Below are 24743 nucleotides of genomic sequence, written 5' to 3' on the forward strand. Positions count from 1 at the left end.
AGGGTCCTCGGGCTGCTCTTATCTGCACAAGCCACTCACGCCGTGATTTCAGACCTCCCCTAAGAGCAGTTTTACAGGCTATTGTTCTCTGTAAATGGTTTAAAGATAGACTCAGAGTCTGAACTCAAAACCTCATTAGTTTGTGAAGCAAAAACTGATTGATAAGGTTTCCCGCCCTCCATTTGCTTAACATGCTGATTCTTAGGCTACTCTTATCGTCTACAGTGCCGTCAAAATTATGCGCAACAGTCCTTATTTGTAATGAGTGAAGCCTTTCGAATCAAGGACCCCCGGATTCTAATAGCGTGCATTGGTAGCATTTATAAGCTGTCAAAAAAAATTCAATTTTTTTAATTTTTTATTTAGACAAATCTACTTCCGCCTCTGACAAAATAAAACAGCTTTCTATTCTATTCCCAAAGTCAAACTAGATAAATGATACTTGGTGAATGGGAGCTCTTTATACTAATTAAAACACTGGTTTATTCATAGTTTAACTTATTCTGAATAAGTCATCATTTGTAATTATCTTATGATCTTAATTATGCGCTTTACAGTGCTTGACATATAGGCTATTTGATGGGACATGATAAAAGACTAATCCATTTTACGTTATGTTATCCTGTAGGCTGTGGCAGGCCTAATAATCTAGCCGACTCATTGACTATTTTTTCATGAGTATGTATGAATGAACTCAATTCCCCCGCGTGGTATTCGTGACTTCTACCTGACGTCACGGCCCGTTAAGCGACATGTTTTGGGCCACTAATGGTCACGAAGCACAGCACATTCTTCCCGGGGTGGGGTGTGGTGGGGGACGGAAACGCCCCTGTACGGCCGCCTCTTTAAAACGGGGCCGACTCGGACAGCAACAGACAACACATAAAAACCTCTGCACTCCTCCGTGGAAAGCGTTCAATCAGACCACCAGACCAACAGCAATTAAGCATATCCGAGGAAGACTTCGAGCTAATTCAAAACTCAAACGGTAGGCTCTTTTTCATTTTACTTCTTTTTTAAGGTTTTGGATTAATCTATTCATTTGCAAAATAAATGTAATTTATGGTAAATATCACAATAAAGTTTGAAACAGAGTGAATAAACAGTATTCGGAAATATGGGCCTTATTGAAGCTAAAATGAATAGTTAAACCGGGTGGCTGATTTGAGTAGTGTTTTGGGTTGGCCTCGACCAGTAAGACAAATCCAACTCTGTTAGAGAAGTATTGAGAATATGATTCATCTATCTACTTAGACATGTATACTGACATATATGTATCTACATTTTTGTTTGTTTGTATCTGAAGATGGAGATGTACCAAGCTGGATATTATACTGAAGATTTCAGAACACAGGAAGTCCCTGCGGGTTTTGATTTTGGATCATATGGTAAGTCCATTCTCCTGAAATCCAACCCACCATTTCTTTCACTAATCAATAACATCAGCAGCCCCTTTTTGTAGTAATCCTAAAATATTTATCTGATGTATAGTCAAAATGCTAATAGTCCTTGTAGCACTCACAGTCAGTAGAAACAGCCAAACGTTGTTTTCCACTAATTTCCAGTTTTGCACTATTCTAGGCCTTATTTCCGTTGACTCTGTACAAAACATTTCCTATGGCCTTCAACTGAACAGTGCAGTCCATGACACCCCCTGTCAATTGGACCTTGACATCTTGTTCATCCACACAGATTCAAAACTCCAGCTCAGGAACATGGGGGTGTCAGGGTGTGTTGTTCAGTGATTTGGAAATGTCTGAATGGTGCTGGTTCAAGCAAGGGGGGGGGGGGGGGCAGGTTAAAGATACACCCGTTTTTTTTTTCTTCTGCTCCCTCCCTCTTTTCCTAATCCTTTCCTCCAGACTTCCTCCCCAAACAGATTTAGCACCCCTGTCCACCCCCTTCATCAGCACTCGGTCGCACTCCCATCGCCTGCGTTTCCTCCCCACTTCCATACTAACGCACAGAATCACAGAGGGAGGGAGTGGGCTGCCAACAGCTTAAACAGAAGAGAGCGCCCCTGAAAAGGAACTGACTGTGGGGCCTTTTAAAACAAATGGGTATAGCCTGACCACTGTCAGCATCTCTCAGAAGCACGTAGCAGGCAGTATAGACAGGGTGGAGGTTACTTGCTGAACCAAAATACTCTCTTATATAGGGTTCCTCTCCCTCCTTTTCTTGTTGATTGAGTGTGAGGGGCTATAGTCTGTGCTAGCATATCAAGGACAAGAGTGTAACCCATTGTTTATCATCTGCAGACAAAAGAGCTCTAACCAACACCTGTACTCTTGCTTGACTAACCCTGTCTCGATGTGCTCCTCAGACTACAGTGGTGAAGACCTGTCCTTTCTATTAGACAGCAAGGGACCAGGGCAGCTGCAGTACCCGGAGACCTATGGAGAACCTCAGAAGGACCTACAGACATTTGACTCCAAAGGTAGAGGCCACTGTCAACGCCTTACACCACTTACACTGGGTCATAAACGATTTATAAACACTTTGAAAACACTTCTCGTTCACTTCTTGCTCAAACGATCTTGCTCGGATTTCCTGTTGAGAAAGTATTTCTTTCGCCCACTCTCAGGTAACTCTAATGGATCGGCCCTACTCAACTTAGATGCCTTCCCAGAATTCAGTTGCTGGATGTCGTCTTATACCAACAGTGAGTATTCTTTTTTTCTCTAATAACTCAGGAGAGTCTTCATCTGCACTACTGTAGCATGGCATTATGAGCAACCTACAGCCTTGTGGACAATTTCATCATCAAAGACAGATTGGGAGTTCTCATCCTTTGTTACTGTTGTTTCCATAGCGCCAGAAGCCGTCAATTCTGAGCAGCCACAAGCTGGGTACCAGGACTCCACCTCAACCTTCCAAAGCTTCACACCACTGTGTCCACCCACCCAAAATGGGTCTTTTACTCCTGGCTTGAAAAACGTGACGGGTCTCTACAACCCTGAAAAGGAGACAAATCATGGAGGAGCAACAGGCACAGTCAATCTGGATCACCTCGGTGAGCCCCGGGAAAGCAGGACTAGTTGTAGAGCTGTAGTCTCGTAAACTGTCGTGTTGGCGTTTGAGGAAGCAAATAAACATGTGACATGCAATTTAATTATTTCTAATGCAACTAGATGTAAAAACTAAAATTCTAAAGTTTATCTAATGTTTTGTCAGTTGATTTGGACAAAAGTGTCTGTTAAATACTGTAACTATAACTATATAACAATAAAGTTATTTGAAATATGAATTAATATTAATAATTTAATGGATGTGTATCTATCTGAAGCAGGTGACCCAGTGAGGAACTATGGTGTGTACGAAACAGATGTACAAGGGAGGCCCTCACAGTACTGGACTGCATACTCCCCTCCCAGTTATGGCCCACCCTTATCTGGCCACACTCCATCTTGTGGTTCCCCTCCTGAACCCCAGCCCTCAGAGCAATACTGTCCTCGTGTGCTCAAACGTAGAAGTGCACCCTCACACAGACTGGATAAGGATGGAGAGGTGACAGGAATGTCAGCGTATCCAGGTGAGGCAACATACTTTTGTCATCTCCGGCATTTGACAGTAGTGGAATTTCACACTTAAGTGTACTTTTTCTTCTTTTAAATAACTATATATGTTTTTTTTGTTTAATCAAGGTTGGCTTATGTTTTTCTCCTCCATCTTTTTTCAGGCTCAGGGCCTATTCAGCTGTGGCAGTTCTTACTGGAGCTCCTTCTGGATTCGGCCTGTCGCACCTTCATCTGCTGGACAGGAGACGGCTGGGAGTTTAAGATGTCTGACCCTGCAGAGGTCAGTTTGCCTACTCTCGCAGCAAACCTGCTAAAAGTGTATGTGTTGTGTTGTGTTGTGTGTGTGTGTGTGTGTGTGTGTAGGTGAAAAGGGTGATGGTTAATGGTTAATGCTGTTTGTTCATATGACACACAATAATATCTGTTCTCTCAAGTCGTTTTTTCACTCAACTTGACTCTCTCTACCAACCTCTGTCCATCACAGGTAGCCAAACGTTGGGGCCAGTGCAAAAACAAACCCAAAATGAACTACGAGAAATTGAGCCGTGGCCTGCGCTATTACTATCACAAGAACATCATCCACAAAACCGCCGGCAAGCGATACGTCTACCGCTTTGTCTGCGATGTGCAAGGCATGCTGGGAAAGACAGCTAGGGAGGTGCTAGCCAGCTTGAACGTCGCCCCACTGAACGTGTCAGCAGCTCCCAGCCAGGTCTTGGGGGCCCCATCAGTGAAACAGGAGAAGAGCACAGAGACCTGGACTCATTAACAAACACTTCAAAACAACTTTAAGTCGAGCAGAACTGTGATCCTTCAGAGCTGTGAACAGCAACCAATAATTGTTCTGGATACACGGCTGTTCTCACTGACCTAACAAGTAGCAACAGCCTCAACCTTACTGTGACTATTATCATTCCATAAACACTCAGTCACTTGTTTTTGTGTTCTTTATGCTCTTTCAGATTGTGGCAGTGTGGCGCCTGTGTTTATGAACGCAATGTAAATGTTCCTGTTATATTTAGGTATGAGCAAGGCTTTATTTTCCATAGTAGAATAGAGGCTCTTGTGGTCCCAGTCAAATTAGCATTAATTACAAGCTTGTTGCTATCCCAGGATTTGGTGTATTTTGATATTCACACAGAAGTGTGAACTATGACCTGTTTATTTCATTACCTACCTCTCTTGTTTGAAATAAAGGCATCCATTGTTTGAGGGAAGCCAATGCTAGCTGTTTCATCATGAGAAAATGTTTCCCATCTGAGACATACTTTGTAAAACTGAAATATTTGTAAATAAATTGTACATAGATTTGAACATTTCTGTCTTATTTCCTTTGGTTTTACAAACATGTGTAGAATGTTACAAAACACAAACAACTGGGCGTTGGGTGTTAGTGAGACTCATCGAGTGTGTGTGTGTGTGTGTGTGTGTGTGTGTGTGTGCGCGTGTGTGTGTGTGTGGGTTGATGGCTGTATAGTGTCAATCTCAAAGGTTTAGGGCCTACATGGCCATGGTCATGGCCAGGGATGGATTACCGAACGGGCCTACCGGGCCCGGGCCCAGGTCCAGGGGCCCACGAGCTCAGGGGGCCCCTAAGCCAGAGCCTCTCGTGAAGTCGCAGTTATGTATCTCTTATTTGTGGTATGTATCTCTTATTTGTGTATTTTGTTAATTTGCTGTTGGCTTTAATTGAGTGTACATGTGCTGTGTTAGAAAACGTGTATGTGCGCTGTAAATCCTGTTGAGGTACAGGTGAATTTAGTTATTGTGATGTTGAAACATTTAAGTAATGTTTTGCGAGCGCATCATTTTTGCCGGCCCGCGCGAAGGGGTGGGGGGGGGGCCTTTTACATGTCCAGACCCAGGGGCCCATGGTTTCATAATCCGTCCTTGGTCATGGCCTGTTTTATCTGTGTTAGGGAGCAGGAAATTGTTAGTCATCCATACTATGACATCTTTCAGGCAAGCTTCTATCTTAAATAATAAATAAAAGAAAAAGAAAATAAATAAATAAACTTGTTTGGCAGGATTGTTCGCTGATTCGGCCGTGGAGTAAAACAGGGGAGGGCTGTCCATAGAGATATATACATGTCTATATATATGTATATATGTCTATGGGGCTGTAGCCCACAGGAGAGGAATAAGGCTTACTTTATTGGTTATTATCTGAGTTCATGGAGGAGGAGTGATAACGTTGTTATCTGCTGTACCCTTCTGTGTGACCGCCGCGCTAAAATGGACGGCACATTTGAGGGAACACTAATTAAAAGAACGACATGTAACACTCTATGTTGAAACCTGGACAGGACTTGGACATTAGCTTAGGCAAATGACTTGGCCTAGCTGATTGATGACATTTAGCAGACGCTTTTGTCCAGAGCGACGTACAAGGGGAGAGAACAGATAGATGGACAATAAAGAGCCTTTAGCTTCACCTACTTTAAGCGCTTGCTTTCACTTTTAGTGAAGAACGAACGGCCAGGGTACATAGTTCTAGTTGTATAATAACTAGTTCCACGCTGACGAACCACTTTCATTCGTCACTCTTGTACAGTCAGGCAAGTAACCAATGAGAGACACTCTTCGCGTACCATAGAGTTCATGCCAAGCGTTAACGATTGGTGTTGGGCTGCAAAGTGAATAGTAAGGCGCCGTCTATATAGTATTGGGTAGTCGTCTTATTTGTGCGTTCGTCCACATTTTAGTTGAAAGACCATGTCAAAAAAGACGGCCAAATCTATGATAACTGACGCCTTGGAAGATCTGTCGTCCAGAGACTTAAAGAAGTTCAGAGAAAAGTTATGCGATAACGAAGAGCCGCGCGTCACCAGGCGGTCGGTCGAAGATGCCGATGAGATGGACCTGGCCGAACTTTTAGTAAAGATATGTACGGAGGCGAAGGCTGTGATACTAACTATTGACCTCTTTACTCAACTTGGATTCAGTAATCAAGCAGAAAGGCTCAGAAAAGGTAAGACAGTCGCGGTGAAGAAAACGCCGTAGACCTAATTTTGACCAGCTCTATTCTATATGCAGATGTAAAAACACTTTTCTGCAGATTGGTAAATACAAACGCCCAATGCTCTCGATTTTCCAACATTAAAGCATATTTAAAAGAAAGAGCACTTTTTTTCAGTTCAAGTAGATCACTTCCTGAAAACAGGGTTGGGCTTCACAGTTTCGTTTTCACTTTAACAACAGGTCTAGAAGCTGCAACTGTTCCAAGTCAAGCCAGTTCTGAGAGCCGGACAAAATATGTGCTGGAGGGCGGTAAGAAACCTTTACACTGTGTAGCCTGTACATAATAAGTTATTGCACTTGAAGGTGTTTGACTAAAGTGTACATTCTCATGTTTTGATATCTACAGCCAGTTAGAGTGGTCTTGAAGAAGCAAACTCACATAATATCCTCCTCTCTTCAAACACAATGCTTTATCTATTCCCCACTTCCACCTCCACCAAGTATTCATCTTGTCCCTCCACTTCACCCTCCCTTGTTGTGTAGGTCAGCACTTCATCGACAAGCATCGCATTCGGCTGATCGAGAGTATCACCACGGTGGAACCCATCCTGGATCGTCTGTTGGCGAAGAATGTCATCACCCATGAGAACTACACTCTCATCCGCAGCAAGTCCACCAGTACCCAGAGAATGAGGGAGCTCTTTGAACTAGGCAGTATTCGCTCCACTATAAAAGGCAAAGACTGCCTATTTGATGTGCTTATGGAGTTAGAGCAGTTCGTCATGGACGACCTGAAGGAAAGGTCGTAATGACAAGGATTGTTCGTCTGTGTCATTAAAGTGAGGGCCCATCAAAACATGTGCTTGACTAGGAGGTCTCAATCCTGCCTTTAGGGACCCCTTGTTTTTCCTGTATTTCCTGTCTTCCCTTTATCCCTGCTCCAAGGACATCTGGTTGAAGTCAATGTAATTAGAATGCTATTGATTAGCTCTGAAGGAGTTGAAAAATCAGATCCAATGAATCTTATATTCATTTTGTATTTGTTGCTTTTAATTGGATTTAAATGTAAGCATTTCTGGTTGAATATACTATTAGATTAGATGAAATTACCTGAGAGAGGTGTGAATGAGTGTTCTCACCTCTCCCCTTCTCTTGGCCTATATCAGAGGGTCTTTGAGATTCCTCATGAATACAGGCCTATGATCACAGCTGGATCTCTTAATCAACTTCCCCTGTGAACAACTGTTGTGCAATTTCTATTACATTTTTACATTACATTTAGTCATTTAGCAGACGCTTTTATCCAAAGCGACTTACATATGTGCGACTTACAAATATATACACATTTTACATTTACACTGATGGCACACTGCACATCAGGAGCAATTAGGGGTTCAGTGTCTTGCTCAAGGACGCTTCGACAGGGAATCGAACAAGCAACCTTCTGATTACTAAACAACTTCTTTACCTCCTGTACCACTGTCGCCCAATCTATGCAGAGCAGGTAAATATGGAAGACATGCAGTACAGAGTGACCAGACAGACTCTCCTTTAACAAAGACCAGACTTCTGTGGGAAAGACCAAACTTCTTTTGAAAACCAAACTTCCAAACTTCATACCCACCCAATTAATGTGCCAGATTGTTTGGTGGGGCTCTACCTCTAGGTGTCAGCCATCTCACACATAACTAATCATGGATATGTCAGTACTGTTGGTGTGAAGTAAACACCAGCGACATCTAGGTCCACCAGAGCCCTCGCACAAGATAAGGACCAAGTGTGGGCAGAGGACTTTTATTATTAGTGATTTGCATTATAGGGAAGTTTTGTTTCAAGTATATTTTCTATCATTCCATGTTTTTTATCAACTGAAACATAATCTAGCGTGTCATTATTGAGACTGTCCATTGTTATTCCTTTAGCAAATATTCAGTTGTATGAGTCCTCGGATGTCTTATAATAAAATGAAGCAGTCTGCCCATTTATGATGTATTATGAATATTTTTTTTATTTGATGGGATTATAGGTATTACATTCAGTTAAATCTGGAAATTGCACATTCCGAGGTAAATCAAATGAATACACCTTGTTTTTGTGCCGAACATGATCTTATCTTTACAACTCCCAAAGAGGGGTGTTTAGGGAGGATTGATATACACATTTAAGTACAATTCTTTTTAAATACTGTAAATATTTAAGGCAAAACAACCTCTGCCCTGAAAAACACACGAACAACACAGTATGTTCATAATATTATTATTGATGTGGACAATGATTCTCTGTCCAACGTTTGTCCATATGATTATATAATTTGATAGATGTAAACTCTCTTAGTGGCCTCACTTATGATATCTGTTCCTCTTTAAAAAACATAGTGAGGCATCATGTGTCCAACAGATGGCCACATAAAAACGAATAATAATCAAATACAAATTAAGATAACCTTATATTTTGATAATTGACATCACAGTGACAAATACAGATAAGTGTCAGATCCCTAAAATAGGTGAAAGTATTCTAATTAAACATTGTGAAAATAGAGATTTCACTTTCTGGATTCTGATCCATACTTAAAGTTTTTAAAAACTGGTCCTTGAAGGTCATACTCCATCACCAAATGATATTCAATAAAAAATATAGACCCTCTTGGATATGATATGATGGCGTGGACTTATATGAGTGGCATAATCAGAACACAAATGAACACTGAACACCTATGCATCTATATCGCCAAAGCTGTAATGGTGTATTATTAGATCCAGATATAAATGGGGTGATACTTCAGATTAAAGAGATGTCAGGATGAAAAAGTGTACACATGCAAGATACCATTTGGAGAATACACAGAGATGGCTTTGGACCCCTACAGGCATCTAATAAAACGTATACTGGTGTGAAACGACGAGAGCATGTACAGACAGGTTATGTTTTCTGGGTGAAACGTCAAATGGCTGTCAAAAGAGGTCTTTTCTTTTTAATCATCAGTTGCAAAAACAACATTCCGTACATTCTTTATTCAGGACTACCCTGCCATAATATTACTCATTAAGAACCTAAGAAGGAGAAAATGGAGTATATATCTTATAAATGTGTTCTGTGGCGTCCATCATGCAGCTCAAATGAAAAAAAAATGAAAAAAAACACGTGTTAAATCATGTGTTCTGCTGTTTCAACCAAGAAGACAATATAGTATAGCATCATAAACATTCCAATAGGATAACAAGCTTGTGGTTAATAGTGAGCTAATTCAAAGGGTATTACTAATGGCAAAAGTAGTAAATGTGCAACTAAACGATTTCTACTGGAAAATAATAGTCTTTACTTATTAGGAAAAAATATGCAGATCACAATATCCATCTGGAAAATTGCAGTACCGCAACTTCACATAACATTTATCAAATACAGTATGTTTTTCCTCACTGAAGTTCAATATCCCATCTGAAAACTGGTTAATCTCCATATTAAATGATTAGATACATTACAATGGCATTATAATTATTATGGCAATGTATCTCCAGCAACACATCATAAAACCAAGACTATCATCTACAGTCTTTAGACAAATTAGTAATAAGCAAGTCAGTTATGCTCTACTATGGTTTGACCATTTCACCTCATCAGCTCTTCTGGCCAGCTTGTGACATGCTTCATACACAGCTCAGTCCTTTTTTGTATTAGAACTCATAAGTCAACTGCTGATGTCTTGCTAGGTATACCATCAGGCATCCTGAACTTTCAGACAGAGAGAGAGAGGGGTGTTGATGGTGCCCTGTATGACCTAGCGTAAGCCAGACAACCCCAATGACTTCCAGCGCTGTGTTGCTGTCAAACGTCACAGTAGCCACTTCTGTCAACCCACCTATGAAGAAACCGCATGCCAGTCAATAGGTCATATTAATTGAAACCTGTAATATTCTGGTTAAAATTCACTTTTTCTGTCCTGGTTTAGGTTTTCATTTATCAACTTAAAGCTATTATAAAGGGTAAATAAGGTTACATAAATGTATATGTCCCTAAATCATATGTTTTTCTTGTATTTTACTGTATTTCATATGCAACACTTACCTTAAAAAGCTATTCCAAATGCACACCATCACACGTATCCTTTGTATCCATAACTCTGTAGAGGATTCAATAACTAGTCAGTTTAACTAATAACTTATTACTTATAACTTAGTAATAACTGTTTAGTTTCCATGCTAATATATTGATGAGATCATAAATTAAATGTGTAGCGGTAACACAAAGCAAAGCTCCCCTGAAGGACTTTTCTCACAGGTTCAATAACCACTGTATTGGAAAAGTTGTTAAGTATTGGCATGATGGCTGTAGTGCACCCTGCTGTGTTGTTGTTATTGTTGTTGTTGTTGTGTTATTAAGTACCGGCATGATGGCTGTAGTGCACCCTACTGTGTTGTTGTTGTTGTTGTTATTGTTGTTGTTGACGTTGTGTTATTAAGTATCGGTCTGATGGCTGTAGTACACCCTGCTGTGTTCTAACATAGGGGAGGAAAAAATGCCTGGTTGATGGAGTACAGGGACCCCGCATTGAGCACTTGCTAAGAAGTAGCTCATGTCATTAAAGAACACATGCTATCAATACCCCTGCCACAGCAGGAGGAGGACCTGGCACACCTGCACCGAATGGTGGACATGCAGCCGGTGAACAGCAGGTTCATCAATGGACGATTGCCCATCCAAGTGGAGAGAGGTGCAAGAGGATGTACGTTGTGTGAGGGCTGCATCAGCTCCTGGTACCAAATGGGGTATCTTGGCATGTCTATAAAGGAGTTCCTGATGTTTTGGAGTATCTATGGAAGCTTATGGTGATTGTATGGAAAAAAGGAACTATTCTGAGGATGCGACGTCGGGCAGGTGGTATTTTCAGTCTGAAGGAGAAGAACACTGTGACCATTGGCCAAATTCAACCTATTAGTCTTCTTAATGTGGAAGGAAAGATCTTCTTTAGTTTGGTAGCAAGGAGGACGGTCAGGCAGCAAGGACAGAAGTCAGAGGCATCCATATGCTTTTTTTGGACCTCGCTAATGCCTTTGGAGTGTAGGTTTTAGATTAGGTAAAAACTCTTCTTTTAAGATCGGGATAAAACTCTTTGTTCTTAGCGTTCAAGAAAAATCTTTAAAACTTCAGAAGTCAGGCAGAGTGTGGAGCAAAAAAAAGGTTTACTTTGCCAGTATAACACCAACAGCATAAACCTAAGCAAGTCTCGAGACTATACTGGTTTTACAGAGTTTTGCATTCCCTTTTTATACACCTGATGAATCCCTCTTAACTTACTAAATAATCCTTGACCCTTCTGCATGGGTTATGTGTCATTTTTTTAATTGGAGGATCCGTTGGGCCCGTAAATATTCATGTCATATAATATTTGGTCTGTTTTCTGCACCTGTTTTCAAGGTCGAGATCCAATTGAGTAGCTCCTGGGATAATACTGTATACTAAGTACTGTAGCATTGTATGGAAAAGGAATCTTGGAGTTACCAAATGACCAGCTTGGTGGAAGTACACAGCTCCAACGTTGGAAACAGGGAAGAACACAGCTCCAACGTTGGAAACAGGGAAGAACACTCCTCCAACGTTGGAAACAGGGAAGAACACAGCTCCAACGTTGGAAACAGGGAAGAAGTGGAATCCATGAGTAGCGGTTCAACATGCACCAGGTACATTACAACATAGGAATGTCATTGGGCAGGTGCAGAGTGGAAGAGCAGGCTTCAGGTTAGGTGACATTTGGAAAACATGGGCTAAGACTTTGTCGGAGAGAAGGCAGATGATAACCAGCTTTGTTCGCAAGCAAGACGAGACAACTAGACAAGCAGCAGTGTGTCTCAAGCAAAGCAAGGAGATGGATGAACTGGCATAATTTGAGAAGAGGAAGATCTGCTGGAGAGAATTGTGGGCTACGGAGGCTAACGGCTAACGGCATTACATCATCATTGTATGATGACTTCCTAACCCTGCAGAGCCTCAGTCAGTTGAAGACAGAAGCTGAAGTTGTGTACGGGTGCTGGCTCATTAAAACATATTCTGTCTAGTTGTAAAACTAGCTTGACCCCGGGTCACTATACGTGGAGGCATAATCAGGTTTTAAAATCACTGGCGTGTTTGTTTTAGAATTAATAAGTTAATGTTAACTCTTTGCTGGTTGATGACAGGGACAGTAGAATTTATTTCCTCATTGTCTCAAGATTTTCTGGAAGATAGTATGCTGGTATACTTCGACATACTTTGCATCTTCTGGATTTTGGTATACCCAGAGTCGCCTGCATGAATGGGTATAGCAGAAGATGCCCGCCTGCATGAATGGGTATAGCAGAAGATGCCATGCCTAGAGCCACCTTATTCAACGGGGCATAAGAATGGCTGAAGATAGCATACTTAAAGCCACCAGCAAATGGGCTGTATAGCTCATAGTATAGCTGAAGAAACCGGTTGGACTGGTCATGGTTACTGTGGGGAAGTCTCTCGGTAATGCTTGAGATGTATCTGCTGTTGTCTCTGGTATTGATGTGTGTCCTAACCCATGAGTGTTGAGGGACATGGGTCTGGGACGGCAGGCACCACTGTTGAGCCTTCTGGAGGTTTTGTGAGCCTAATTCAACAAAACACCGATGAAGGAAGGTGCCCACTTGACAACCTCCACTAGGCATTCGTGCAAAACTGATAAAAGAGGAAATACACAGACACTTGGGACAGTGCATGCTTATCCCCAGTTTGTGAAATAGCCGACTCCACAAGCAATTAAGACATCCCTGGAGGACAGAAAGGCATATGTAAGTCTGTAAACTACCCAAAAACAAAAATACTTTTGTCCTAATTTCCCCCTTACTTGTTCAGAGCCTTCAGTGCTTTTCGGGCCTCCCTGGCCTCGCTCTCTGCAGAGATCTTCTTATAACAGTAGAACAGCACTGCAATCATCCACAGCTGCAGCAACACAACCGTCACATACATCATGATCTCAGAGATCACAGCCGTCATCTCCCGGTTACCTGAAAAGAGAGTTTAAATGGTAAAGGACAGCATTTACATAACGCTTTTCTACTCATAGAGCACTCAGGGCGCTTTACACAATAATGCCTCAGACATCTACCTATTCATAATCTGATGGTGGAGGCCACTATAAGTTGCCAACCTGCGCATCGGGAGCAGTTGGGGGTTCAGTGTCTTGCTCACTTGCTCACACTTAGTGAGGAGAAGTCAGGATCTAACTAGCAACCTTCCGATTGCTAAACGACTCCTGAACCACTGTCGGCACAGTTTAAATGTCAATGTGTGATACCTCCCTGTGTATAGGCCCACCTGAGCAAGGTACCATATCACAGATGGGATTTCTGGAGCCTCAAGGGACGAAGTGTCTAGTAGTGCAACCAAGGCCTATACATCGTTTAAATCATGCAGGTGTTTTGGCTTATGTTAGCTTGAATTATTATTCTGCTCCTATTGTTCAGCTGTGATTCTGCTTATTTACCATAGCTTTATTAGAGTCAGAAACAATAATTATTACATATGTTTGTGTTATTGACTATAGTTGTTTTAACAATTCAATCTCCAACGCAAAACCCTCAAATAAGGGTTGTTCATGTTCTCTGTCCCATGTTCCTCTAAGGGATCACTAGAGCAGCTTTTTGGAACTTGTCTGGCCATTGGATTTATCCAATTTTACCGCAGCATAATCATTCCACTCATGGCCCTGGGGGTGTTGTTACTGTGTTCTAGCAGAACTACAGGAAGAGTTCACCCATGGGCCTGGGGGTGTTGTTACTGTGCTCGATCTGCAGAACTTCAGGAATGCAAAGACTAAACTACCAGGATCTAGCTCTCACCTACAGCCACCACAGACAGCTCCACAACCTTAGTGACGGTGACAGGCTGGTCTCCATAGGGAAGATAGAGGAGGCGCTCAAAGTTGCAGCGGTAAGTCCCTGTGTCATTGAAGGTGACATTGTGAATGAAAATGGCACCGATCTGCACATCGCTCGTTCCCATGGTGCCCTGCCATTCCAGACGGTCTTCAAAGTCATCATGCAGAATGAAAGGCACTGGGTACTCATAGTGGAAAATCTGCAGAAAATCAGAGAAGGAATTGGGATAAAATAAATTACTATATGCTTATGGCTGTACGATTGTACTCTACTTCCTAGATAAAACGGTAAAACTTCCATTTTACGATTTTCTGGCTATTCGCTCATCAACCATTTTTAATTCTGAGGTATAATTCTAATTCTTTTAATTCTGACAGGCCCACGCCTCCATTGATCATCAATTTCCAGACAGTTCCCACATTCTACAGCAGAATTTCCTGATGCACTGCAGAATCTGTATGTTTGTAAATTATGGGTCAAGTGTTCTGGGCCTAAGGCGATAAAACATCCCCAGTCCATGGTATTATCACCACCATGCTTCATAGTTGGAATTGGTTCTATTGTTTTTGTTATTTTTTACTTATCTGTCCACAAAACCACTAGTCTTCTGATTGGAACTGGGAATCACTACAACTCATAAAGGAATGTGTGTAACCCCTGAGAGTGTTACTCAACATGGGAACCTTTAGTGTTTAAGAGCATAGAACGAGGTTAGTTCTCATGGTCTCTGCATAAAGACGGTGAAATAGAGTCACTATGTTCATTTACTGACAAAAAGGATCATATGGTTGAAACTTATTAAAGCACAAGCAATGTTATCCTTGGAGAGACATAGCTTCCCTACTGCTTTCCTTCCATGCTTGCAATTCTAGTCCAGTTTTGTCCTGACGGTGGACTATTGATCACACAGGTATGGCAAGAGAGGCCTGCAGAATCTTAGACGTTATCCTGGGATGCTTTCTGACCTCCTGTGAGATCATACTGTATCCCTTGGTCTTTGAATGAACAATAGGGAAAGAAAAATGGTTTATAATTGAATTTTGAATTTGTTCACTATCTGCCTTACAGTGGATTGGGGAAGCCCACTCTTTAGAAATGGCCATGTAAGCTTGTCCAGTCATTGTTTATGTTGATGTCTGTGTGGAGATCAGTAGGGTAGGGCCACCATTATCACATTTGAGAGCCTACTAATATCACAGATTAAAATACCTGATGAAAGAGGTCCACAACTTTTCCCCACAAAGGCATTTATAGTTGGACCATTTCATTCAACTGATTTTAGTTGTATTAGATTCTCTCTGTCTATTTTTGTTTCATAACATTTGAGATCAAATTTGTGTATCAAGCGTTAACAAGCGTTCTGGCACCACTGTACGAGCCACAAATTCTTCTTTTCGTGAAAAGGAAGTGCTACAGGGCACTTCAGAATTTGGTGGGTGTCAACCGAGCAACAAAGACCCGCTGCCATCTACCCTTACTTGATCGAAATTGTCCTGTCCATTGGGCTTGAAGAACCAGTCTACGGTGGTTGATGCTAGCACTTCCTCCCTTTTCTTACAGGAGATGCAGCCCAACAGGAAGCTCTCCCCAGCCACCGCCTCAGTCATGGAGTCTACTTCAGCACATCCTGCCTGGACCTGGGGTCCTGGTGTCCCAACACAAACACACACACACACACAAACATAGGTGCCATGGGTGCGAAAAAGGCAAGGAAAGGTTCACTTGTGGCATTAGAGCAAGAAAAGCAGTGAAACAAAAAAGCAGGAGAGAAAAAAAAGGCCCATTATTTGAAGTTGCCAATGCTGTGCCTTTTAGACACGTACAGAATAACTGTTTTTGTAAAAAAATGAAACTTTTACATATTGTTTTACAGGAAAATTTTAGAGTAAGGAAAACTGAACCTTACCATGAAGGAGAAGCATGACAAATCCCAAAAGTGATACCTTCAAATGCGCCATTATCTTAAAATGTTGAATCAGTTCAATGCCTAACACATGAAGTTATTCCTCTCTTCCTTGTGTTATGTAAAGACCCCACTCTTGACCTGAGTCATATTCAGCCTCGCGGCTTGTTTGCTCTGCTCCCCTTTCGCCCTCCAATTTAACCCACAAAATGTGGTTCCACAAAAATCGACTTTCTTTTGTGTTACTCTCAATGTAATATATTCTTACGCTTAGTTTGAAAATAGTCTGAAAACATGAAGGAAAACAAATCCGTGTGGTAAGAACCTACAATATGTCCGCCTGTCAGTTGAAGGCTGCTATATTTAGACCGTGTGAATCCATGTGTCTTGAAGTAACACAGTCTCAGAATGCAAGCCAGGACAGAATTTGAGAAGTGGAAATTCAGACTGCTTTCAGACTAGGCATTTCATTCCAATGCAATACAGCTTCGCAATAGGGTCATTTAATTTGCATTAAAACTGATCCTATATCACTAGAGAAACCTTTCCATTTGACTCAAACGTAACTGCACAGGGTAGAAATATTCTTAGAATTGTTTTTATAGGTTGAGCTTGGTTTGTACATTCAAATATTTTCCAGGAATGTTTAACTAAAAAAAATGTATACGTATCTTATCTTAGGCCCTTATTTACTCCACAAATTGGCATGGGTCATACATTTAGATTTGAGTTGTATACAGAATTACCACTAGTGGGCATAAGTGTCCAGGCCATAGCTTTCTAGGATGTCCAGTTACACAATTGTGTTTCAATAACTTACAGGCATGTCATAGATCTTTCATATTGACACTATTTCCTCACTAACAAGTTCACCATGGAGCTCACATATATATCTTTTATAATCACAACTGCCTATTACAACCTGGCATATCCCTTTATAACAGCTGGATTACTTTGATTGTATCAAAAGATATAGTAGAAAAGCTGTCCTCTTTTACATGAATCACCACAATATACAGCATTTTAGACATTTATGGTGAGCTATCCATTGTATTCAAAATTTAAAAACTGCTGTAGCCACTGTAGACATTTTTATGGTGTTCATCATGTTCATGCATTTGTGGTTTTTCACTCTAGTCACACACTAGTCAATCTCACAGATTGACAATCTAATCCACCACTTGTTTATTAGGCTGCAGTACTACCTATATTTCACCTCTGAAGGTGCAGCCCTTGAGTCTACTCCAATACACTTTTTGTAAAATTCAGCAAATTTCTCCTCATGGCACACAAGCTGTCAATTCTATGTGTGTACTCAAAAAAAACTCTGGTGTTCGTATGCAGTCCTAGCTCTGTAAATGGGAAGCAAACATAGTGGACTGGACCGAGACATAAACAATTCCAGATGATCAACATTCAGCTTCAGGAGCACAAAAGGGAGATGTGTAATTTGATTGGCTGTTGAGCTCAAATATCAACAGCCTTTCACCAAAATCACAGACAGTGCCTTTAATTCACTGTCTGTCAAATTAGCTGAAAAGCACCTATTTTAGTTCAGTACTAAAAACCAAGCTCAATCCTCAGAAAATGGCAGCCACAAAGAACCCTTCATTTGTTTAGTCCTTTTATATTTTAAATAACAAATGCAGTCTACCATATTACTTTCACCAGCCTATCTCAGTTCACCAACACGTTCCACTTGACTTCGCTGCATAATGGCTGTATGTCTGAATGTCTGTACGCACCAGTCAAGTTATCGTAGATTAATGTGAATACAATAACGGACAATTGTCATGAGGGTTAATATTAATGACACTTTGATATTAGTTGTGATTACTTGTGACACTAGGTCAAATTAATTCATATCGCATTGAAGCTTTTTTTAAGTTTTACGTCCCTCCAATACCTTCACAACAAACAACAGCTGTTTGTGAGTATGGGAAACACTATACAAACACTGACCCTCTCCATGGAAATGGAAATGCGACAGAATTTGCTTACATTTATGATTGCTGACGCCAGCTCAGGGTATGAGTCAGTTGATGTGAGAGCATTGTTATCTAATGTAAATACTACATGCTCTTGGACATGCTCTTTTTTTCTTTTTTGGATTGTATGTCTAATTCACCCCCCTCCACTAAATCATCATCCAAATGCAGTTTATCTGCTAAATCATGCTTTATCAAAGGTTGGACATTAACTCAATGTCAAACTGTTTAGTTAAGCATGCTCAAGGTACTCTCAACAGAGAGCTGATAGAACAGTTCAAGAATGAAGGATTTTCATCTCTCACTGCCCCCCTCTCTGTGTCTGTGTGTACACAAAAAAATTGATTAAGATACAAACCTTTATAAGAAACAAAACTTACGCTAACTGCAAAGTACGCTATCTGTAAACCAAGTGTGTGTTTGAAAAGTGGAAGAAACGTGTGACATCAAGTGAATACACAGATTAGTTTGGGCATGGTTCGTAGTAACCTTGACCTGCACTGATAGGCTGTGCAGACAGATGGCGGTTCCTTAGACTGTCCATGTGGTGGACCTTGAGACCAAGGATGTGCTTTCTGTTCTGGGAACACAAGCAACACTAGTTACGTTCAGAGTTCAGAGACTATGACATCACGAGGTGCTTTCTGTCATGGTTAAAACAACGAGCGTTTGAGACTAGTCAGGAATACGCTATAGTAATTTGGCGTGCATCTGTTTGTTTATATGATATAAAGAGGGAGAGAGCGTGAGAGAGATACTCCCCCGGTCCACCAAACACACCTCCTTTTTCCAGCTCTCATCTTCCTTCCCAATCTCACTCGTTGGTCATTTTTATTTTTAGGCCTGGTCAGGTTTCCAGTTCTTCATTCTTTGACGGGACACGGGAGACCAATAACTGCTCCACGCGATTCTGTCTTTAATTTCCGGACTTATGCATCACACCGCCGTTTGCCTCAGAGGACCCACGGGCACAGGTAGCCTTTTCTGAAGTGTCTGTCCCCGATTTGACTGTACTAGAACAGCTACGATACAAAGACAAGATGTTGTAAAATGCTGTGTCACGTTTTTAGCTGCTGTTGTTCCTTTCGTCAGGCAACGACTAATGTTCTGTTTCACAGATCAGCAGCCTCCCATGAGTGCTACACTAGTGGAGTTATGATGTTCTCTTGTCTATCATGCTAAACACTTTTCCGTAGCCCATTCTTGTGGTACGTTAAGAAACTTTGAGTTAATACTAAATAGTGAAATGCGACAATAGACTACATAAGGTATACTACTCTTTTGGGGATACACTGACAGTAGACTGTAGGCTTTGGTGTAACATAATCCTCACTACATGCAGCTATCAGATACGAAAAACCATATTGATTTACTGAATTTGTTGACCATAATACATACATTATTCACTTGTTACAAATTATATGTAACATGGTAATAGTGAATCCATAGGCTATTGATAGGCTACGGGAAACGTCCAGCATTGTATCAATTTTAACTATCGTCCCAGATTCAAAATAGGTTGCAAAATAGGCTACAAAAGGCTCCCAGGATGATTCAATCCGACCTAATGCTGGTCAGCGGCGGCTGCTGCAAATCATATTCATGTAAGGGCAAAAACATCTCTGTCTCCCAATCATCTGATTCCGTCAGATGACCGGGTAAAACCAAAATTCTTTTTCAGTCAATGATCCTCTTGCTTTCCGTATAGTCTCCCTCTTCCATAAGAACAAGGTCACCTATTCTCCTGGGCCAGGATCAAACCAAAGGCATATATCTACAATTTGGTGCCACTGGGCATCTGTGGAAAGTCTGGTCTAGGTCTACGACACGCTGTGTTGATTGCAATCACGTCAGGACACTGGGAAGTCATGGTGGACCGCACTGACCTGCTTGTGCAAGGTGAGAACCGACGTTGACTATGACAATTCACCATACATTCATTATTCGCATCCATTCATCCTAATGTTTATAAATGAATAGTTGCATGTTTGCCAAAATAAGTCATCGTCTGTAGTTTCAAGTGTATTTGCTTCTGTCTAAAACATTCGTATATTACTGTGTTGTTAATATTTAAACACTATATGTGGTTTACCTATTAGTCCACTAGAGGGAGCATTGTGATTGTTTTTCTCACTTGGGCTGGACATTTATCACAGCTTCGATGGGTTCGTCAGGAGCTGCACAATATGGAGAAGCTCTCTTGGTATTAAGTCAAATTATCAAAACTGGGCGTAGTGTAACGTTACATAAATAAAAGCAAGTTCTAAAAGTGTAATGGATAATGTTACTAGCATATGCTGTTGTCTTTGCTGTCTTGGCAGGTTAAAAAAAAGTGGGTACATTGAGTGTGATCAACTTTTCAGAGAGATACAGGCCTTCTAATGTATACCTGAGCCGAAGCAACACATTCTTAATGTGCGATGATCCAAACGTTTAAGTGATTGCATAGAATTCCTTCCTCCACATCATATTGTCCTACAATAATAATATGTTTTACTTCAAATCATAGCCCTGCTCTGTAGTTATTTACGACAGCGTCTGACTGCCATATCTTTTCTTTCATTGGTCAAGATGCTCGCGCGTCATGAACACCCGTTACTTTTTTGTTTGCGTACCTCAAAACCGACTGTACCATAAAGTTGTGTTCGAAGGGGTATTCCTTTTGAAATGCGGATTCAGTCTGTTTCACACAATGAATAATACATTCTTCCATGACTGCACATGCCATGGAGTACTTCGTCTTTGCGTATGATAAGTGTAATGTAAGAAAATTATAGTTTAAAACTCAAAATTACTTTAATTACTTCTAAGTATCCCACTGTACAACATTTTGTTGATCTTACTGGGGGATTGGAACAACACCCCCGTTTTACGCTCTGCCGAGCCTTTTAAAAAGTAAAAGTGTATATTTGCCGGTGAAGTTAACGGTAGATTATGATAGTAACCTTGAGAGGAAAATGGTGAAGCGGAAAATGGAGAATTATACCTCATCGTTCAATTGAAAGCAACGGTTATTTTACGATGAGCGGTATTGTACGATATGTTAGCGAACTCTATCTGTGGAATAACTTTTAAGTTAACTTACTAGCCTGTGAGCTAGCCACCATTGGTCACCGGTATGTATAGGACGCCAACTAGCTAGCTCACTGTTAAGGTACTTGCTAAAGAATTACAAATCCACTGCGGATAGTTATTGTCAACAAGATAGGATTTCTACGGTGGCTAACTCCGGTAGAAATACTGGCGGCGTTAGAGAGGTAAGAGGGTGTAACGTTAGCAAGTTCTTAAAGGATGCTGATGTGTTCCTGTGAAAAAGTGGATTTTAATATCACCCCTCGCACCGTCGCCCGTCTCGTCTCTGAGGCCGAGCAGGAAAATCGGAACGGGGGAAACTCGTCAAATGTGAGGTAGGATCAATAACAACGAATATTAATGATCTATGCTTGTTTTCCAATAACGGTATATCATCAAGACATTTGGCCAGACAATGTTCTGGCCTTCTAAATAGCATTAGTTGTTTGTCAACAGTGAGGAAATGACGTTGCTAACGTATAAAGTTAGCGAAGTCCTTAAAGGCCTATAATGTCCATGCATATATCCTGTTCCTTATTTAAAGTCTAACAGCGAAGTTGACAAATAGACTAACATTACCTTAGCCAGGCCTGTCAACCTTGTGGACGTACAATGGAGAAGTAAACGTTACCACTATAGCTACCCTGACGTTAGATGCAACTCAACATACAAATATGTTGTGCGTTGATCCTCTAGCTGCAATATATGGCTAATGCTAGATAGCCTAATGAATAACTGCATAGTTAGCATGCAACTTACAATCGATCAGTCTTCAATAACATTCTATACCAGCAACGGTCCTTCACGTCTTGAGATGAGCTAAATTAGCTTGATAAGTTATGTTGCTGCCTCCATGGGATGTTTGTTTTTTATGCAAGTGTATGGTAAAAGTATTAAGCTGTATTAAACTTGACATCACGAAATGGAAGTGGTGCACCCTCTAAACTAGAACCGTTACCTAGCTGGGTAACTTTCCTAGCTGGCTAATTTATTTATTCCAGTCCATCCGCTTTACTGCTAAACTTGGTTCTTCTGAGCAGTGCTATTGAACAGTGATGCTACCTGGCAGCTGTTCCTTCCCTTATCTTACTGTGTGAGTGTAGTATATAGGTCACGTGACCTCCTGTAAATTATGTCATTTTGTTTTCAAACTTGAGTAGGAGTAAGTGCACTACTTCAACGACTCGCATATGATACAGGTGTCTTGCAAACGAGCCAATGCATTTGCAGCTGCTCGGTGACATGAGTGGAATACATTATGATTGAGTGGTTTGCTTTGATGAATCGATTGGTTTCTTTTTCGTAATACTAACCTTTTTGTGACAATCTTACCCATGTACCCTGTCACATTATTGGAAGATCAAGCTACAATACAGTTGCTGGATGGCTTTCTTTCAACCATGTCGTTGGATAGATATATGACGGAGGTGGTGTTATAAAAGCTAAAAAAAGAAAAAGAAAAGAGATCAAATTGAATGCAAGGAAGTGTTTGAAAAGACACTACACGGACAGACAGTAATAGCGGATAGAGAAAGATTGCATTCATGTTCTCAGTGTGCTTTATAGCTCTCAGGTGATAAGACAGACGATAGTGCACATGATGAGTAGAGTTGGAGAGGGCAATGCCAGGATTACTCAGGATTACAGTGTGCAAACACCACCTTGCCAAGATTTGGCTTGTGCAAACAGATGAGCAAATAAAGTTCCATGTCTGGGTCAATGACTGCTGATGATACTCAGACCTCAAAGGGTACAGATGACCAAGGCCCAGGGGGGGGTGGGAGAGGAGAGCAGCCGTGTGCAAATGGAACACGCGTTGTGTGTGTATTGCTGTGTGGAAATGGAACATGTGTTGAGTGTGTATTATGGCCAGTCGGGACGGGGACAGGGGGGTGGTTTGGAGATCATCTGGTCCGTGGGCAAGACACATGACAGGCCTGGTGATGCTCATTTTCTCTGTGTTCATTTCTCTAACACTGCTTTCGGCTCGGGATGAATTTTGGGTGCATTGTGGTATTAGAAGCGTTTGGTGTGTGTTGGCATGTATTTGGGGTAACATCTGGACTTCGCGCCACTCTGCATGGCATGGGGAGGACTGGGCCTCAGTAGTAAACGGTTGCACCTGATAATAATAATAATAATAATAATAATAATAAAAGAATAAAGAGTTGTTGTAAAATTCAAAATATCTAAACTATCAACTGCACAGCAGCATGTAGCATGTTACATAATCCATTTCATAATGAACACTATGCCCAGACAGCCTGATGAAAATCATTTAGATATATGCAAATGACTTAATACCACAGGGAGGCTTCGCCTCGAGCCTGGCTACAGAGTAAATATCAGCCCTGATTGAAAAGAGAGCTCCGTTCTGATGAGTTGTGCTCCATATAGCTCAAATCTTCAAATCCAGCCCTTGGGGTGGGGGTGGGGGGTTGAGTGCCTGCGTTTCATGTCAAAACATCCCTGGTAACCACTGCCCCTTGAGGCCAAAGTGAGAGTTCAATCCCTGCAGGTTTTCAACTGCTCTGTTGCATGCCCTGTGTTTAAACTGTGGCCATAGGGCATAAATCAACAGGACATAGCCCACTTGGACATAGCCCACTTGGACATAGCCCACTTTGACATAGCCCACTTGGACATAGCCCACTTTGACATAGCCCACTTTGACATAGCCCACTTGGACATAGCCCACTTGGACATAGCCCCCTTGGACTGCTCTAGTAGGAAGACATTTTCCTGTGCAACTCACCTCAAGCCTAATGGGTGTTATTGCATACATGCAGATGGTCAGGTGATTTAGGCAAATTGAATACAGACACACTATAGCTGTACAGTAGGCTAGATTTGTCAGTGCAGGCACGTGCACATATATACCCATACGCACACCAATGAGTCTCCCTTTTCATAGTACTCACTAAGAATATATATTTTTAAATATGAGGAAAAGCCTAGCTTTCTTTAAGCTCCTTTTGCTACTACTTATAGTAATAGTACCTCTATTATAAGACAGCAGTAGCACTGTTATAAGATGTTAAGAACTATGCTGTTGCTGATTGGTGAAGTGTCACAAGACCCAAGTGTAGTTTTTTGGCTTTGAGCGCTGTGCTGGCAGTGACCAATGAGGTGTAATCCTGCCTGCTGACCCTACATCTCAGCCCAGCCCCTGCCTCCATCCGCCCAGCTCAGCACAGTCTTCCTGGGGTAGTCCCCATGGCACAGAGCAGCCCAGGGTGTCTCCCAGCAGCTGTGCACCCAAGCTGCCCTTTCCTTTGTGAGAACCGAAGGGAAAATCAGCTAGTCAGCTTGTTAGAATGCTTGAGGACTGCATGCTTTTTTTGTGTGTTTTTGAGCCCCTCTAAATTCTACAGATTGATAAAGACATTGTCAGATGGAAAAGTAAGCTTCCAATTACTGG

The 24743-nt window shown here is 41.4% G+C and overlaps 4 protein-coding genes across 10 annotated transcripts in view; 3 read left to right on the top strand and 1 right to left on the bottom strand.

Moving 5' to 3' along the window:
* The first annotated feature begins 832 nt into the window (after positions 1–832).
* Positions 833–4826, top strand: LOC105891857 (ETS1-related protein). 4 transcript variants are annotated; one of them, XM_031576993.2, is made up of 8 exons: positions 833–988; positions 1307–1388; positions 2357–2437; positions 2585–2662; positions 2813–3013; positions 3287–3532; positions 3680–3798; positions 4003–4826. In XM_031576993.2, the coding sequence occupies exons 2-8, from the start codon at positions 1307–1309 to the stop codon at positions 4285–4287; spliced, it is 1092 nt and encodes a 363-aa protein (XP_031432853.1). In that variant the 5' UTR covers positions 833–988; the 3' UTR covers positions 4288–4826. The 4 variants fall into 4 exon arrangements, with proteins under 4 accessions (XP_031432853.1, XP_012673491.1, XP_031432852.1 ...); XM_012818037.3 differs by having other exon boundaries at positions 834–988; positions 2324–2437; positions 3290–3532; XM_031576992.2 differs by having other exon boundaries at positions 835–988; positions 2324–2437.
* Positions 4827–5752: 926 nt separating this feature from the next.
* On the top strand, positions 5753–8464 carry pycard (PYD and CARD domain containing). The gene is made up of 3 exons (XM_012817950.3): positions 5753–6489; positions 6720–6788; positions 7023–8464. The coding sequence occupies exons 1-3, from the start codon at positions 6234–6236 to the stop codon at positions 7286–7288; spliced, it is 591 nt and encodes a 196-aa protein (XP_012673404.2). The 5' UTR covers positions 5753–6233; the 3' UTR covers positions 7289–8464.
* Positions 8465–8709: 245 nt separating this feature from the next.
* si:ch211-225p5.8 (uncharacterized protein LOC555567 homolog) lies at positions 8710–16633 on the bottom strand. The gene is made up of 6 exons (XM_012818159.3): positions 16266–16633; positions 15838–16004; positions 14321–14558; positions 13327–13486; positions 10545–10599; positions 8710–10338 (listed from the first exon to the last, which is right to left on the bottom strand). Exons 1-5 carry the CDS (start codon positions 16315–16317, stop codon positions 10554–10556), a joined length of 663 nt encoding a protein of 220 aa, XP_012673613.1. The 5' UTR covers positions 16318–16633; the 3' UTR covers positions 8710–10338; positions 10545–10553.
* Positions 16634–18944: 2311 nt separating this feature from the next.
* Positions 18945–24743, top strand: part of gramd1a (GRAM domain containing 1A) — a 35643-nt gene continuing 29844 nt past the window's right edge. The window contains exons 1-2 of one of the 4 annotated variants that reach the window (XM_031575669.2): positions 18945–19224; positions 19959–20149. Coding sequence is in view for 1 of the 4 variants with exons in the window: in XM_031575671.2 (XP_031431531.1) it covers positions 21542–21657 (116 nt within the window). In the remaining 3 variants the exon portion in view is untranslated. Of the gene's footprint in view, positions 20150–20309; positions 21658–24743 lie in introns of those variants that run through there. The other 3 variants (XM_012817951.3, XM_031575670.2, XM_031575671.2) reach the window with 3 other exon arrangements.

This window comes from Clupea harengus, chromosome 11 (genome assembly GCF_900700415.2).
Source record: "Clupea harengus chromosome 11, Ch_v2.0.2, whole genome shotgun sequence".
Classification (NCBI taxonomy): domain Eukaryota; kingdom Metazoa; phylum Chordata; class Actinopteri; order Clupeiformes; family Clupeidae; genus Clupea; species Clupea harengus.

What these genes read in the sequence shown, in the direction of transcription:
- LOC105891857 (XM_031576992.2), top strand. Translation starts at nt 1,307, where the DNA reads ATGGAGATGTACCAAGCTGGATATTATACTGAAGATTTCAGAACACAG. An exon ending in GATGTCGTCTTATACCAACA is followed by an intron (nt 2,663 to 2,812) that starts GTGAGTATTCTT and finishes TTGTTTCCATAG; the next exon opens with CGCCAGAAGCCGTCAATTCT. An exon ending in AGGAATGTCAGCGTATCCAG is followed by an intron (nt 3,533 to 3,679) that starts GTGAGGCAACAT and finishes ATCTTTTTTCAG; the next exon opens with GCTCAGGGCCTATTCAGCTG.
- pycard (XM_012817950.3), top strand. Translation starts at nt 6,234, where the DNA reads ATGTCAAAAAAGACGGCCAAATCTATGATAACTGACGCCTTGGAAGAT. An exon ending in AGCAGAAAGGCTCAGAAAAG is followed by an intron (nt 6,490 to 6,719) that starts GTAAGACAGTCG and finishes CTTTAACAACAG; the next exon opens with GTCTAGAAGCTGCAACTGTT. An exon ending in AAAATATGTGCTGGAGGGCG is followed by an intron (nt 6,789 to 7,022) that starts GTAAGAAACCTT and finishes CTTGTTGTGTAG; the next exon opens with GTCAGCACTTCATCGACAAG.
- si:ch211-225p5.8 (XM_012818159.3), bottom strand. Translation starts at nt 16,317, where the DNA reads ATGGCGCATTTGAAGGTATCACTTTTGGGATTTGTCATGCTTCTCCTT. An exon ending in GACAGGACAATTTCGATCAA is followed by an intron (nt 14,559 to 15,837) that starts GTAAGGGTAGAT and finishes GATTTTCTGCAG; the next exon opens with ATTTTCCACTATGAGTACCC. An exon ending in GCTGTCTGTGGTGGCTGTAG is followed by an intron (nt 13,487 to 14,320) that starts GTGAGAGCTAGA and finishes CTCTCTTTTCAG; the next exon opens with GTAACCGGGAGATGACGGCT.